The 17,538-nt window shown below is 38.1% G+C and overlaps 1 protein-coding gene and 1 long non-coding RNA gene across 2 annotated transcripts in view; one reads left to right on the top strand and one right to left on the bottom strand.

The window, feature by feature from the left end:
• DCHS2 (dachsous cadherin-related 2) overlaps window positions 1–10,782 on the top strand; it is a 252,231-nt gene extending 241,449 nt beyond the window's left edge. Inside the window, exons 17-20 of the mRNA XM_078445674.2 lie at window positions 1,656–1,786; window positions 3,793–4,079; window positions 4,982–5,114; window positions 7,275–10,782. Coding sequence (XP_078301800.2) covers window positions 1,656–1,786; window positions 3,793–4,079; window positions 4,982–5,114; window positions 7,275–9,892 — 3,169 coding nt within the window. The 3' untranslated portion in view covers window positions 9,893–10,782. The remainder of the gene's footprint in view (window positions 1–1,655; window positions 1,787–3,792; window positions 4,080–4,981; window positions 5,115–7,274) is intronic.
• LOC144616129 (uncharacterized) overlaps window positions 8,569–17,538 on the bottom strand; it is a 386,882-nt gene continuing 377,912 nt past the window's right edge. Inside the window, exon 5 of the long non-coding RNA XR_013555115.2 lies at window positions 8,569–8,815. This is a non-coding gene — a long non-coding RNA (uncharacterized LOC144616129). The remainder of the gene's footprint in view (window positions 8,816–17,538) is intronic.

Genomic DNA, 17,538 nt, shown 5'->3' with positions numbered 1-17,538 from the left:
ACTCAACATATAGTTTTAAAAATCGAATAAGATAGCTTACTTGTCTTCAAGAAACTTACGGGAGGGACAGATAATAAATCATTAAGAACAAAGGGTGACAGTCGAAGTGTCAGAGGAATGTACAGGGGGCTGTGGGATAGAGAAAGGAGCATCCAAATCAGACCAGAGGTCAGTGAAAGCTTCTCAGAGAGATGTGAACTTCAGAAGATCAAGAGGGTAGGATGAGGATAGGGATTCCAGGCAGAAGCCAAGTCATAGGAGGTCATGTGTACGTGCTTGAGGCCTGGATTACCTCGTAGACATGGAGAGCCAAGGAAACGTTTTTTATAGGGAAGTCAGCTTTTCAATTCAGGTTTTTAGATGGAGCAGTTGAGTTGCAGTGGGGGAGATCAAGAGGAGCAGATGAGACTTTCAGTAGGGATTTTGGTGAACAAACAAGTCATCCAGTTGAGAAAGGATATAGTGAAGATAGAACGTTCCAGGTAAAGATTATGAGGGAATGAGGCTACAGAGATCAACTTGTTCTGGTTTGCCCAGGACTCTCCTGGTTTTAAAAAAAACCTGAAAGTCCCATGTCTCAGGAAACCCTTCAGTCCCAGGCAAAGCAGGATGTTTGATCAGCCTACCGGAGCTTCTGAAGGCAAGAGTCCAACGGTTGGGGACACTGATCCAAGTGCTATTCAGGAGGTAAAATCCATAAGATTCATAATTAGTTGGGTGTTGGAAAGGTGGTAATAGAAATGGAGAAGTTGAAGACACTAATAAGGTTTCTAATTTAGTTTCTGGAGACAGTTGTACCGTCATCCAAGAGTGATGAAATCACTACATGTAAATTCTTGTCAATCATGAAATTTTTCACCTGACTCTATAATTCTGGCCAATCATCCATTTTTGTAAATGTGTTAATCATGCAGTGTCCTCTCTCAATTCTATAGTTTCTATTGATTTGGAATTTGGATCTAAAAACATATCAATACAAAACACTCAGTGGCTCTGTCTTTTGTTGGTACAGTAAAGTGGAAATATGTAGTAATATCCAGGCCATTCATGATAAGGTGGAGGCAGTCTACTTATCCAAAGAACAGGTGTCGGTGTTCTTACTTTTTAGGTTGTTCTTGGTAGGAAAGGACTGAATTCTACGGTCTGTCTCCAGAAATGGTTCCTTTGTTTTAAATGCCACATGACCCCTGGTGGCTTGCTGGATTTTATTTTCTAAATGCATCAAAAATAAATAAATTTCAGGGGTGCCTGGGTGGCTCAATCGGTTAAGCATCTGACTTCGGCTCAGGTCGTGATTTCACAGTTCATGGGTTTGAGCCCCACATTGGGCTCTGTGCTGACAGCTCGGAGCCTGGAACCTGCTTCAGATTCTGTGTCTCCCTCTCTCTCTCTGCCCCTACTCCACACACACTCTGTCTCTCTTTCTCTTTCAAAAATAAATAAACATTAAAAAAACCAAAATAAGTAAATAAATTTCAGGGTACCATTCTTATGAAATAAATTTCTTAAATGATACCATTTAGAAAAAGGCAGGTGGAGAATTATAAAAGTAGCTAGTCAGCTCATTTTTAAGTTGTCAGCTGGATATTTGATATTTGTTATTTTTCTCATTCTCTGGATAACGGATTACATTCCTTGATTCTTTTCCAAACCAGCTTGATTGTGCAAGCCACAGATAAGGGGATGCCCAGCCTTTCTGGTACAAGTGTGATCAAGATACAGGTGACCGATACAAATGACAATGCCCCGGCTTTTCTCCCCTCTGGAGCAGTGGAAATTGCAGAAAGTAAGTGTGGCAGTTTGGAATCATGGTTTTAACTTGTGCAATATCATCTACCATTTTCTCAGCCAGGCATTATATCAAAGATAAGTACTAATCCTCAACAGCCATGCAACACAGACTGCTTCTGTCTTCATTTTACAGAACAGAAAATGGATGGTCAAAAGTTCAAATATCAAATGTAGTTGATATGTCAAAGCTGGGATTTGCATTTAAGTCATCAGGAGGCCAATTAGCAAGGCTCAAAGTGTCATTCCACACAGCTTCTTTTTTGTGTGCCGATAGTTCTCAAAAATGAAATCTCCTCTATGGAGAAGCCTACTTAGCCGACTGTGATGATCCCCTGAGAAGCAGCGATGTCCTTAAATAATTTTGTCAGTCTTTGCAGTATATTTATGGCAAGTAGTAAGTGAAGGGGTACTCACCACACAAAGCCATTGCTTCCCTCTAGTGTAAACTAAACTTAAGCATTTACAGAAAGACTTTACCCACATTCATGGTGGAGGGAGAAACTATTAAATTTTACATGATGTGCTAATTAATCTTAATTGTTTGGGTCTCTGGGTTATATGACTCCGTAGTCTGCAGTCCCAAATTTGTCCATGGTCAAGGGCTGTACTGGTAAATCCAACCCAACTCTTTTATCATTGAAATTACAAAAAGTGCTCACCCCTCTCTTGTCACTGTCCTTTTACTCTTAATATCCAACTCACTCCTAAGATGTTTCAAACCTTTTAGTATGCTCACTTTCCAGACAAATTACCGCGCACAGAGGGATCTGTTTGTAGATGTGTGGAGATACCTAAAAATACTCTAAAGTGTTCTACAAATAAAAAGTTTTCCAGTTCTGCCTCTCATCCATTTGATATATTTTCATTTGCTTTTACCGAAGGTCCTATTCTTAAGCACATGCATTAGCATCAAAATGCAGCAATGTACACATTGTAAATACATCACAAGAACAGATGGCATAAATCAAAATGTACTGAATAGGGTAAGGGATGGTTGATGCACAACCAGAATGTTCAAGCCTAAAATATGAAAATTACAATGAGTCTCATAGACAGGAGAACTGTTCTGAGTATGTTGCCCTCTTCTTTCTACCTGCACCATACTTGTAAGCTTAAAAATGAGGTCCCTTGGCACATGGGTGGCTCAGTCAGTTGAGCGTCTGACTTTGGTCAGGTCATGATCTTGCAGTTAGTGAGTTTACTGCTGTCAGCACAGAGCCCACTTCAGATCCTCTGAACCCCTCTCTCTCTGTGCCTCCTCCACTTGTGCTTTCCCAAAAATAAGTAAATATTTTTAAAAAATGAGGTCCCTTTTGTGACAGTTTAGACTAAAGAACATATAGTGTGTTAGGCACTTAGCATGCCATCTCTTTTGTGATTTTTGTTTTGGTGAAGAATATTAGAGATTTGCTTTTATCACTAGCACAATGTATACTTTGTCTTTCAACAGTCTGGATAATTTGGGGAGTCAGATTTTAAGAGAAGGAAGCAGTGTATGTGCCACCCCAAAGGAAATAATTTTACAAAATAAATACAAGGAACTATATTTCTAACTTTCGTATACAAATATTTTCACTTAAATCTTGCTTACTTTTCAAAACTGTATGCTTTGTATTAATGTTTTGAGTAATAACCTTCTTCCCACCCATATCCCCTATGTTTATATGATTTTAATACAGAAACTATGTATACAAATAAGTGGCTGAGAATGTTTCTTGGTCCTGGAATTGTGTTGCACGCATACGACAAAAAATGCAATATAAGAATCGAATATGCTCTACCTCCTCAATTCCCTACTCAGTGGTAAATTTTCACTTTATTGGGCTCATAAATTCTTCAGAGTTTTTGTTCGGCTCATAATGAGCTTCGTATGAGAAATCATGCCAAGAAACAGCAACTCATGTTGGACTTAAAGTTAAAATGTTTGGATTGAACTATTAAAGAAAAGTATTTCAAAGGATGCATTTTAATGGAGGCTGACATTGGTCATGACTATTCCAGATTCTTTGCCTGGTGTGATTGTGACTCAGATATCCGTTCATGATGTGGATTTGAATCCAGCTTTCATCTTCAATTTCGCCAAAGAGAGTAATCCTGGAACCAAGTTTGCCATTGATCAGAACACTGGAGCGGTGATGCTAGTGAAAACATTGGATTTTGAAGAAGCTACTGAATATGAGCTGCTCATCCAAATTTCTGATACTGTGCATCACACAGAGGGAACACTCATGGTCCGTGTGTTGGATGTCAACGATAATCCACCAGTATTTTCTCAAGATTCTTACCAGGTAAAGAGCTCAATGATATGCTGAAACCACAGCCAGACTGGAAAGAATGGGGAATAATGTAAGCCTACCATTGTTGATAAACGGATTTAGGCAGACTGTATTCATGGTGTTTAGAGCCTTACTTGACGCTGAGGGTTTTATATTCAATATCATGGAGGCTATGGTAAGTACATATGGAATTAAGTAGCTCATTCAATTCAGTTTCTTATGTATGTATATTGCCATTGTTTTCATTTGTAGAGATTGGAGTCCAGTTGGCCATAACAATCACAACTGACCTAATATTTGTAAAGCTACCAGACAATAAGGCGGTTTAGATTCTCAGCAGTTAACTTGGGAAAACCCTTTCTTTCCTAGAGATAGTTTTGGAATATAGTGATGAACATTTTGCAGAGATAAGTCATGAACAAAACTGTAAAGTGGAAATTTGATTTGCTGCAGATCTCAGTGTATGTTTATAGAAGTAAGGACAATAATAGCATTCAGCTAAATACTTGGAAATGGGCGTCAGGACTTCTGAATGTAGCAAATGCATGGTTGAAGCATAAACACAGAAAGGAAACTAACCTAAGTAATGATTTTCTGTGAAGGCTTGCTAAATTATACAATGTACATAATGTAATACTATAATAGTGAATTTGCTAACTATCCTCTACCATGCAGAAATAATTTAGATGGAATTTTTGTCATAATAAAACTCAAAAGTAAATGAAAACTTTTTTTCATTTTGTTTTTCTGAATTCTAGGTCTACAAAATAATGTTCTTAATATGTCAACTCTATAAATTAATGTGTGTATTTTCCATAAGCAAAATGAATACAGTGATTTTTACTTTCTGGCCTTGTTCCTGAAAATATCTCTGCCTGGAAGCACAGGGCTCATTTCTGTCTTTTTTCCTTCAGGCCACTGTTCCCGAATCGGTGCCTGTAGGGTACTCGGTGCTGACTGTGGGAGCCACAGACATAGAAAGCAATGAGAACATTTCTTACAGGATCCTTTCTTCGTCAAAGGAATTTTCAATTGATCCAATGAATGGTGAGTTATTCACAGTGGCTTTAGTGTTCGTAGGTTCGAGTTACAGGGTGGAAGGCTGCAGTAATCTTTTCCAAATGCTCCTAAAACGCTTCCACCTCCCCCCCCCCCCCCCGGTATTATAGATACCACCCTTCTTATTTCTCTGCACATCAAATGCTGTGGTAGCAAACCCTGGTGTTATTTCTCTTCTCCAACATCTCAATGGCTGGAAGGCAAAAGGAATTGATTACATGCTGGCAAATGTGCAGGATTTCAGAGACCCCAATGTAGTAAACACCCAGTTGATCAGTCCAACTAAGGACAGTTTGGGTAATTATCCCAGGCCTCAACAAGCAACAGAATGCAGTCGAAGGGATTCATTTAGTACTGAGGACTTCGTGTTACAAGAGTGTGGAAGCTTTTTTTCCAAGCCAAGTACAAAAAGTTCAGTAATAGCATAATACATTCAATAAGGACAAAAAATTGAAAAAGGGAAATGATTTGCGCATCTCTACTGAGAAAAATTATTGTGGTATTTTTTCTGGTTTATTTGATGCCTTCCAAGGCTCTTTGTCTTTTTATCAGAGAGCAAGTCACTTGTGGTCATGAAATGCATTGAGGCAAGTGATTTCAGATTAGAACGGTTAAGAATTGTATAGAGGAAACATAGCAATGAGTAGAAATTAAAAACTAAATTTGATATGATATTATCATTAGGAAAACAAGGTCCCTAGCAGAGCACACTCCAGAAAAGAACAGGTCCTGGGACATGTCACACTATGTGTTCCCCATCTCTACCCACCATTGCATTATTTCATAAGTGAGAGCTGATTTAAAAACTAACCTCAGGGGGTACCTGGGTGACTCAGTCGGTTAAGTGTCCAACTTCAGCTCAGGTCACGATCTCGCAGTTTCTGAGTTCGAGCCCCGCGTCGGGCTCTGTGCTAACAGCTCAGAGCCTGGAGCCTGCTTCCGATTCTGTGTCTCCCTGTCTCTCTGCCCCTCACCCCACTCATGCTCTGTGTCTCTCTGTCTCTCAAAAATGAATAAGCACTAAAAAAATTTTTTTAATAATAAAAAATTAACCTGAGGATGACAGATGGTAACTAGACTTATTGTGGGGATCACTTTGCAATATATACAGGTATAGAATCCTTAGTTTTACATCTGAAAATAACATGATGGCATATGTTCACTATATCTCAATAAACAATTAACCTCAGGATTGCCCTAAAGAAGAATTTAATCACCAAAGACCAGTATGCGGCCCATGGAGGGTTGCAACAAGTAGGTCATGTTGCCATGCAGGCTGTGGGTGAATGCTGCTGTATGGATGTAAACATGTCAGATATTTGGCTCTAAGATCTTTTCTTCTCTCTCTTTTTTGGGGGATGCACAGTGCTCAGGTGACATCAGCTGCTGTCCTGGCCACAGCCCGTCACAGTGTATAAGGTGGTCCCTCTGAGCACTCCATCCTGGCAACATTCTTCCTTGACATGTGTTATCAATACTTTGCAATTACGATATTGATTAGGAGGTTTTTAAAACATTAAATGTTATCAGATCAAGTTAGTTCATGGTGGGACCCTAATTACATATTTCTATATTAAAAACAACAAAATTTGTTAAATATATTTCATCAATAAGAGGAAAAACCACTTACCAAATTAACAAAAAGGGTTTAGGAAAGACACCTTTATAATTAAGCAATAGTTGAAAATATGCATTATCATATATATTACCTTCATTTGACTAGACTGAACGTCACCCAGTATTTCCAGAATAAATAGCTTTATTCTAGAATATCTATGCATGTGTCTATGGGTAGTAGAATGGAGTATATGCTTTTCAAATAAGAATACATTTTCTTAAGAAATAGTAATGGAACAGTTTATTTTACAAAAATAAAATTAAGACACATTTGTAGCAAAGTCATCTTCAAACAGCACATATATTTAATAGAGTGACTGCCAGGAGTATTACTTCTGGATCTCAAGTGTTACAAAAGTCTAAATACAATAATTTAAAATTTCTCTTTGGAGTTACTCTTGGTTGTAACTTAAATAACAAAACTTAGCAAGTAAAAACAACACATTAGTAAATATTTGATAAATATTTGCTGACAAGTGGATCATGAAAATTTAATTTCACAGCATTGAAATGCTATGTCTTATTTTTCAGGCACAATATTTACTATCAATCCTGTATTACCTCTGGATAAAATATCAACAATTCAGTTTCTCGTTGAAGCCAGTGATGGTGGCATTCCTGACCTGAGCGCTCTTACCTTAGTAGAAATAGAAATACAAGATACGAACAATTATGCCCCTGAGTTTGCAGTAGAATATTATAATCTTAGCTTGAGTGAAGATGCTCAAATTGGAGGCACGCTTCTCACATTTTCAACCATGGACCGTGACTGGACCCGTGAAAACACATACGTTGATTATTCGATCATCAGTGGTAATTCACAGAATAATTTCCATGTAGAAACTAGTTTCATTCATTCAGAAGATCCTTATAAGCAAGCTGGTTACCTGGTGTTGCTTCGTAGCCTGGACAGAGAAGTAGCTGCCAGTCATAACCTTGTCATTGTGGCATCTGACCATGGCTGCCCTCCATTGAGCTCTACAGCCATTGTATCAATAGAAGTACTTGATGTCAATGATAATCCACCTAAATTCAGCAGTCTGAAATATCATGCCCATGTCAAGGAAAGTACCCCTCTAGGGAGTCACATCACTGTGGTCTCTGCAAACGACTGTGATGTGGGTCCACATGCAGAAATCATTTACCACATCATCTCTGGAAATGAGAGGGGGCATTTTCACTTGGAAGAAAAAACTGGAGTTCTTTATTTGATTAAACCTTTGGATTATGAAGAAACGACAAAATTCACCTTAACTATTCAAGCTTCAGATGAAGAAAGGAAGCATTTTTCTTTTGCGGTTGTGTTTATCAATGTCCTGGATGATAATGACCATGCACCTCAGTTTATGTTCTCAAACTTAAATTGTGTTGTTCCTGAAAATGTCCCTGTTTTCTCCACTGTATGTTCCGTAAACGCTTTGGATTTTGATGCAGGTCCTTATGGAGAATTGACCTATTCTATTTTATCGCCCTGTTCTACCACTCACGGGATGCCTCGTGATCATCATCCCTTCCTCATTGACCCTTTAACAGGGGATATTCACACTAAGCAAGTCCTTGACTATGAAAATGACAATAAATACTGCCTCACAGTTCAGGCAAAAGACAAAGGGGACTCAGCAGCCTCTTTAATGGTTTGGGTGGATATTGAAGGGATAGATGAGTTTGAACCCATTTTTACTCAAGATCAGTATTTTTTCAACCTTCCAGAAAAGAATAAAATAAGACAGTTGATTGGCAAAGTGGAAGCATCAGATGCAGATGCTGGTATTGATGGAGTTATTCTTTACTCTTTGGAAACTCCATCTCCTTTCTTTTTAGTAAATAAAACTAATGGAAATATTTATTTGACTAGAGCACTTCCCCTGATAAGAAGTCAAGTCCGTGAACAAGACACCATTGAAATGAAAATAATCGCTCATAGCCCCAAACCGGACTCCAAGTTTACATTTTGTGCTGTTTTTGTAAATGTGTCTTCTTTCTCAGAAGGACAACACTCAGCAGTATCAGGTAGCAGCTTTTCCATCAGCGTCACAGTCTCCTTTTTGGTGTTTCTGATACTCATCTTCATACTAATTGTATTGATTTTAAGACATAAACAAAAAGACACAACACACAATTATGAAGAAAAGAAAACATCATCATCCTCAGATATCAATTTGAGACTGACCACAGATGGCAGCATGCTCAAGCCCTTCCAAAAAGCTAATGAGTGCCGTAATGAGGCGGTGCCTGTGGACGCCATGCCTGAGTGGTTGAGTTTAATAAGTATCATGGAGAAAGACATTGTGAATCTGTACAGGCACTCAAACTCCAGCGGCCACTGTTCTGTGGAAGGAGAAAGTGCAGAAGATAAGGAAATCCAGAGGATAAATGAGCATCCTTACAGAAAGGACTCTGGCTCAGCTCTGAGTGATCGGGAATCCAGGGTCCCAGACTCTGGAATCCCGAGGGACTCAGATCAGCTCTCCTGCTTGTCTGGAGAAACTGATGTGGTGGTCACTGCTGAAACAGCAGAAACCAGCCATACATTTGAGGAAGATAAAGAAGGCTGTGGTACAACCTATGCTCAAAATAATGTGTTACCCCAGACACTAAAGAAGAGAGAGATAAAAGAGAACATCCTGGCTGATGTCAGGAGAGAGTTCGTCTTTATTTCAGATGATCAGGAAGCAAGGTGTGCAGCTCTTTCCACCCAGAGAACCTCTGATCATGATGTGAGAGGCAGCTACCACTGGGATAATCTCCTCAGTTGGGAACCCAAGTTCCAACCTCTTGCCTCAGTATTTAACGATATTGCAAAACTAAAGGATGAACACTTACATACACCGGGCATTCCAAAAGAGAAATCTTTAGTTATTCCACCACCTTTGATAACAGCAGTAGCCCAGCCTGGGATTAAAGCAGTTCCACCAAGAATGCCAGCCAGAACCCCAGGTCAAGTGCTCCAGAAATACCCACACTCCCCCCTTCCCTACCATCTCAGTTCTCTGCCGGAAGCCTCGACCCCTAGCTTTTCACCATCTCTTTTCCTGCTGACCACACAGACCCCTGCCAGGACCCCACTGTTTTCAGATGGGGAATCATTAGGAACACATCTAAGTGGTACGTGCCGTGAACTTAAAGCAGAAGATGAAGTTCAAATATAACATGATTGTGATGCCCAACACTCGCTCACCAATGGTCATGAATGGTTGAACAAGACATTCTTAGGCTAGCTTCTTAAGATTGGCTACAATGTAGTGAGGGATTTCAGAACCTCCTCATTTAAATTTCTTGAATTTCATTCAGCCTTAATGAGAAGTTACCCCCTCTTTTAACCTTTATGTTTTGCTCTCAGGACTCAAGTTTGTATATATAACTCGTGTATATTCGGTCATTAGTTTTCTCTATGATCAGATCTCCAAAGGACACAATGAATTTGACTGACTGCCAAAATGCTTGTATGAAAATATATGGAAATAAGTATAGTGCAGTCTGGTCACATTACTGCTGGTTATACTGCTATATCTAAAATAAATTAGTAAAGACTGAATAAGGAATGAGTATAGAACATAAAAATAATGGAAAGGAGAAACTGGGGAGGATAAACTTCGATTTTAAAATGAAGTGATTTTCTTAGATCCGATATGTTTAGAGATGTATTTCTCTACTTTCCCCATATGCTACACTTACAGAGTTTTGCCATAATTTGAATTTTAATGTGGTGTCTTTTGGAAATCTAATGAGAAGTTAAGAATGAAATTTGTCATAACTGTACCAAATAAGAAAACTATTCCTGATTAAATGAACCAGAATGCATGTTCTTGATAGAGGGCCAGGATTGATAAAAGCAATAAGTATATGGTTGACTGCCACCTAAGATATATTTCCTTAGCCTTCTTTATAAATACAATGAGTTTTTTTTTCAATGCTCTGTCTTATAACACGGTACAGGTATACACATTAAATTCTGAAGATTAATATTTGTAGAAATTCCTTCATTTTATTTTCTTTGAGATACAATAACTTTTGGTGCGAAATAATTTATCCATTCAGAGTCACTTTTAGAAGTTTGCATAGATAAAATTATGTTATTAGCTAATAACAAATTTCATAGAGTAATTTAGCAATATATTTTTAAATGAAGATTTTTTTATATAAATATTTCTACTATAAAAGTTAAGAATGGATGTCAGAAGTCTCTCTTCCATTTGTTCATAGTCATGTTTAGCTTTAACTGTCATTGGAGCAGTTTGGAAACATGGTGAAAATAATTCTGTTTTGTACAGCTACTGTTTCAGATATATAGGGGTGTTATGTGGTGCTTACATGTAATGTTATATCCTTCTCTCTGGTGAGCCCGAGAATCCTTCAAAGATCCTTATCCCTTCCAGGAAAGCAGAGTGCATGCTGCTGCTGATGGTCCAGAAGTCATCCATGGTAGGCAACACAACCAGGCGTTGGGATAAGAGTTTAGGATCCCAATGTCAAGCCTAGAAGGCATCTGATATGGTTTTCTGCTTGTTTGTTTTTTAATTTTTTAATGTTTATTTATTTTCAAGAGAGAAAGAGAGCGAGTAGGGAGGGGCAGAGATAGAGGGAGACAGAATCCGAAGCAGGCTCCAGGCTCTGAGCTGTCAGCACAGAGCCTGATGTGGGGCTTGAACTCATGAACTACAAGATCATGACCTGAGCCTAAGCTGGATGCTTAACCAGCTGAGCCAACCAGGCGCCCCTGCTGTGGTTTTCTTAATAGTTAATATGAGCTTCTGCTGTAGAAATATTTCCTTTATTTTTTTCAATAGGACTCATCTGTAAAATTCCGTGAGATACTTCTCTTAGCTGGAAAACATTGCAGGACGCCATGTTTGATACCTGGTTTTGTAGGTAAATAATTCTAAGACTTCCTATGCTGATTTTATTAGTTACGTATCTTCTGACTCTTAGATCAGGAGCAAGTGTATAAAATCATATCATAAATTATATAAAACATGAAGGTTTTTGGACGAGCCTAGAATCCTAGGGAAAGTCATTTAGTCATGGAACAATTAAAGGATGGATGCATGTTTCTTTTTTTCATGGCATACAGGGAAGAAGATTTCATGGTTTTCCTAAAAAACGTTAATCATTTCAGTGTTCCAATATTTATTCTCTCCTTGGCTTCCTTCAAAAGATTACTTTGAGCCTACAAAAGAAAACCTACACTGATTTTTTTTCCTAATTATATATGGAAGTGTTGTTTTGTAACAGATTTATTTCTAGGAACCAAAAACATTTTGTTGTTTTTAATTAAACAGGTTCTTTATTTACTTCTGTTTAAAAAGAGTCATCCATCGAATTCTTCCCTGAGTTACTGGCCTATGATTTATTGTCCATTCTGGACATAATTCTACATTTTTCTAGACATTTAATAAAAACAGAAGACATGAAGTATTTAGAGCTATTCCTTACCAATATCTAGTGGATTTTTAATTGACGACTTCATTATACCGTATCCAATGCCACACGGCCACCAAACCACTGCTGCTAGTAGAGTTAAACTGAAAATGTGAACACACTGGCTGAGTGTTTGCAATAAATCATACGTCGGCCCTTTCAACTAGAGTGCTTTTTTCCTAAGTAAACAATATAATTTGTATAGTTTTCCTTCAAGTTTAATATTAACTTGCTTCATATGTTCTGTGTTACTTTGCTGATCTACACACCGGCTTTAGCACTCTGGAGGGGGTACAGAACTTGTTAGTGGAAAATCATATTAAGCCCCAAATTCATAAGCTATAAAATAAAAGACAGTTGTCTCTTGTGGAATTTTGGCTGCCTGAAATTCTGGACTTTCTTGTTGGCAGCCTTAAAAATACTGGTGTAAATCAGTACCAAATGGATATCAAAATTCCATGTCCTAGTAGTAATCATTGAATTGGCCTCCAAAACAGATTCCTGGGCAAAGAAAGGGGAAAAAAAAAAAAAAGCCTGTATCTTTAGGGATTTGGTCATTTGACTGTTCTCGAAGAATATTAAAACGTCCTATAAACTACTGGCTGCATTCATGCACGCATACCTGGTCTGTGTGTCGCTGTCCAGCTGAGACAGGGGTGTGCTTCTCACCCTCAGTTTCAGAACCCTACTTGCTGTGTTTTCCAGAATGATAGGGATGAAAATGAATTATTAATTTTAAAGGTTTTTTCAATGTTTATTTTTGAGAGAGAGAGAACACGGGCAAGCAGGAGAGGGGCAGAGGAGAGAGGGAGACACAGAGTCCAAAGCAGGCTCCAGGTTCCGAGCTGTCAGCAGAGAGCCTGACGTGGGGCTTGAACCCACGAACTGTGGGATCATGAACTGAGCCGAAGTTGGATGCTCAACCAATTAAGCTACCCAGGCGCCCTAAAAATTAATTATTAATTTTAAAACTATTTCCATCCAAATATATGTTTTGTTATTTTTGTTTTGTTTTGCCATTTTACACATACCTTAACATTAAGTAAAAAATAAAAAACACAATCAAAAGGATCTAAGATGATGATATACTTCAAAGCAGTCAGGTGTATGGAGCGAATATGGTTAGTGGATTTTCACATGATATTATGGATAAACTCATTGGGTTTATCTTCACAGCATGTTTTGGTTGAGCTCCAGAGTACATAGCGCCATCTGTTTGGTCACAGCTGAAGAGAGGACGGAAGATCTTTCTGTCCAAGAGGAATACCAACATCAGTGAAGCTATAGCTTTGCTTGTGACCAAAACTAGGCATCCAACATAAGTCACTGGAGGTAGGTTACACCCAGTATAGGGATGGAAGGAGAGTAGGAAGGAAGGCCAAAAGAGGAAATAGAAGACTAAATCTGGGGTGTGTCCAGGTGGCTCAGTGAGCTGTCTGATTCTTGACTTTGGCTCAGGTCATGATCTCATGGTTCGTGGGACAGAGCCCTGTTGTCAGGCTCTGTGCTGAGTGTGTGGAGCCTGCTTGGGATCCTCAGTCTTCCTCTCTCTCTGCCCCTCCCCCGAGCATGGGTGCATGAGTGCGTGCGCACTCTCTCTAAATAAATAAATAAATTTTAGGGGCGCCTGGGTGGCTCGGTCGGTTAAGCGTCCGACTTCGGCTCAGGTCATGATCTCACGGTCTGTGAGTTCGAGCCCCACGTCGGGCTCTGTGCTGACAGCTCGGAGCCTGGAGCCTGTTTCAGATTCTGTGTCTCCCTCTCTCTGACCCTCCCCCGTTCATGCTCTGTCTCTCTCTGTCTCAAAAATAAATAAACATTAAAAAATTTTAAAAATAAATAAATTTTAAAAGTAAATATAAAAAGGAATAGTTTTAGGGCACAGGTAGAGAAATGAAAGAAGGCAAAAGGGAAGGACTTGTAAAAACTATTTTTAAGTAAAGATTTTGCTGAGTCACTTGTCCATTGTAGGTTCATCTTGTTGAGGAATCTTTTCTTTCTTTCTTTCTTCCTTTCTTTCTTTTAAGGAATCTCTTTTGTCCTTCTTTCTTTCTGTTGCTTTCAAGTATCTCCCTTCATTGTCTGAAAATTTAGGTTTATCAGGCTGTGAACCTAAAGCTAGGTAACAATGACCTAGAATACATTGTACCATGAAAGGCAAATTTGTTGTGGTGTTTTTTTTTGTTTGTTTGGAGGTATATTTCTTGTGTGTGAATTATAGAATAGAGTGACACAATTTTAAGTGGGTGACTTTACACATTTATCAAGTAGTGGTTTAAAAAACAGTTGGGGCAGAATATAGGATTTTAGTACCTAGTCCTTTTTTCAGGCAGCTCATCTTTTTTAAAAAATGAGTGCTTGCCTGATAGTTGTGATTTATATTAAAATATCACATTTTATAGAAATTTTTAAACCACAGTATAACATACAGGCATGGTTGATAGTTCTCAAACACTGTGGATTTTATTTGGATTCTGGCAGTATAAATCATTTTGATTTCACATAGATCAAATGTGGAATTTGATTATGGCAGTCTTAAAATGATCCAGCCCAAAGTGGCTGGAGTATTGAACTATACCTTTCTCTTATAAACTCAGCACTTGGCTATTTGATGACAATTTAGCACTTCCTACTGTTTTGGTCTACATAATTTTCCTCATTTCACCCAATATATTTGCTAAACCAAAACTGTGAAGTGAGTAATAGAAAGGGAGAAAGCATACCAAATAAGTAACAGATGCAAAAGTGCATCTCTTGAATGAGAAAACATTATTTTGGTTAGAAAGCTAAATACATGGATTTCTTTGTTAGATAGTAAGCCCTCAGGGCAAAGGCCTGGTCTCCACTTGTATTATGAAATACAGATGTTTCTTAGAATGAATGAATACATATGTGAATGAGCACAGGGGGTGCTATAATGTGAGGGTGTGATACATGGGCCTCCTTGAACCCATTAGGTGTGAATTCTAACACAGTTCTGTGATTTAGCCAATCACAAGGCAGAAAGAAAGTTCAAGATCTTGTCAAAATATTATAGAATATTTAGATAAAATCAAATAAGAATTTTTTTCTGTAACCTGGTTTATTTTCTCTTTCTTTCTCCCTTCCTCATAATATTCATATATTTCTTGTGAGTTTTAGACATAATAGAAACAAGTTATTGATGATGTTCAAAAACATATTGTTTGAGGCAACAATTTTATGTGATCAAGCACATTGGTTTAATTTAATTTCAGATCCTGCAATAAACATGGCTGCCCTATGGCTAACAGAATAAAGTTCTATCAATATGAAAAGAGAATACAGTTCTGTAGATATGCCTAGAATGTTTAAAATAAAAATTTATTAACATTTAAAGTAAAAACAATATGAAGAACTTATGAAGGCTGTTCTATATGTGCATATACCTAGTATGTGCAAAAAGTGATATTTTAAACAAGTATAGATTATTAATAAGTGTATAGTAGGGAGGAGGTAAATATGGAGTTATTTATCCTCATACCATAAACAAAAATTAATCATCGTTATATTAATGAGTAAAAGTTAAAATTAAATCTTAAGAACTGGAAGAAAAGCAAAGAATAAAGGTGACAAAAACCTTTTTTAAATATAAAGGCAAAGGTAAGAGTATTAAATTTGAACTTATGACACTAAAAAGCACTGTAATAAGTTATAAGAAATGATAATTGAGAAATACTTCATAAATTTAATCAACAAATATTTACTACTTAGTGCCTCTTGTGGGCAAGGCATGGATCTGGGCTCTGGGAACTTAGGAGTCAACAGACTAGAAAAAGCCAGTACGTTTACGGTGCTTATGTTTTCCTGAGGGAGAAAACAACAAAAATATGCTTTCAAGTAATGTTAAGTGTTATGATATAAAGAAAACTAAAGACGGATATAAGGAAAAGCAAAGATTGACAAGGTGGTAGGGGAATACAGCAATACCGTTTTAATTGAATGTTCCGGGAGGTGTCTCGGATATGATGCTATTTGAGTTGAGTGAAGTGAATGAGCCATGTAAAGGGGAAAGCAGTGAAGGTACATGCATCAGCAAATACAGAAGCCCTAGTCAGAGCCACGTGGAGTGTTTGGGAAAGTATAAAGCCAGCGTGGCCTAGAACTAGTGGGAGGAAAAACAGTAGGAAGTGAGATCCTGGAGGAAACTAGAGTTTACACCCTTTAGGACCTTGTAGACTGTGATGAAAAGCTTCAGAGTTCGTTCCAAGGGTTACGAGAAGTCACTGGTGACATTATCTGATTTATATTTTAAAAAGAGTAACTGGCTACTTTGTGGAGGATAAACAAAGGGGTGGGGAGGAAGTTAGTGCAATAACAGTATCCCAGTTACCTGGTTATTTCAGTAATCTCAGCTGGTGATGATTATAGCTCAGTGAGGTTGTTACATGAAGGTGAACAGAGTCAAGATATATATTGAAAGTAGTGTTGCTAGTTCTTGATAATGAATTGAACACAAGGTTTGGAGAAAGTTAGACATGAGTGTAGAGTTTAAGAAAATTTAGGGCTATAGAGAAAATTTTTGGAATCATTGGATTATAGATAGTAAAGTCATGGGATTGGGAGAGATAACTGAGGAGTAAGTGGAAATACAGAAAAGATCCCAGGACTGATTCCTGAAGCACTGACCAAGAAGTCAAAAAAAGATAGAAGATCCAGCAAATAATAAAGAAAGATAGAAAATAAGGATATGCAGTATCCCAAAAGCAAAGTAGAGAAAGTGGTTTAGATTGTAGTTGGAGCAACATGGCAACATCAGCGTAGATTTTTAAATCTTCCCAAATCACTGTACCGAACAGAGAATATAGAACAGTAAAAGTAAAAACTCATGTACAGCATCTTCAACAAAAAGTGAAATCTTTCTGGGGCGCCTGGGTGGCTCAGTCGGTTAAGCATTCAACTTCAGCTCATGGTCATAATCTCACAGCTTGAGTTCGAACCCCACGTTGGGCTCCGTGCTGACAGCTCAGAGCCTGGAGCCTGCATGGGCTTCTGTGTCCTCCTCCCTCTCTGCCCCTCCCCTGTTTGTGCTCTGTCTCTCACTCTCAAAAATCAGTAAACGTTAAAAAAATTTTTTACAGTGAAATCTTTCTTACAAATTCTAGAATATGGGCAGGTAAGTAAAAGCACCAACTATTGGCAGTAACAGAGGGGAGAATGGAGGAATCTCTCATTTTCTTTGAGCCTGAGAACAAAGAATCAGCAAAAGTACTTACCTACTCAAGGGAAGTTCTATTCTTGGAGAAGAAATGTAGCAGGCAGGTCTGAGATTAATTATGAAAGAAGGGCTGCAGAGCACCCATTTTACTGCAGATAAGTGTAGAAAGACTAAAGTGTATATTATGTTGGTGTGTTTAAG

Source organism: Panthera onca, chromosome B1 (genome assembly GCF_046562875.1).
Source record: "Panthera onca isolate mPanOnc1 chromosome B1, mPanOnc1 haplotype 2, whole genome shotgun sequence".
NCBI lineage: Eukaryota > Metazoa > Chordata > Mammalia > Carnivora > Felidae > Panthera > Panthera onca.
This window is presented reverse-complemented; position numbering and strand designations above follow the sequence as displayed.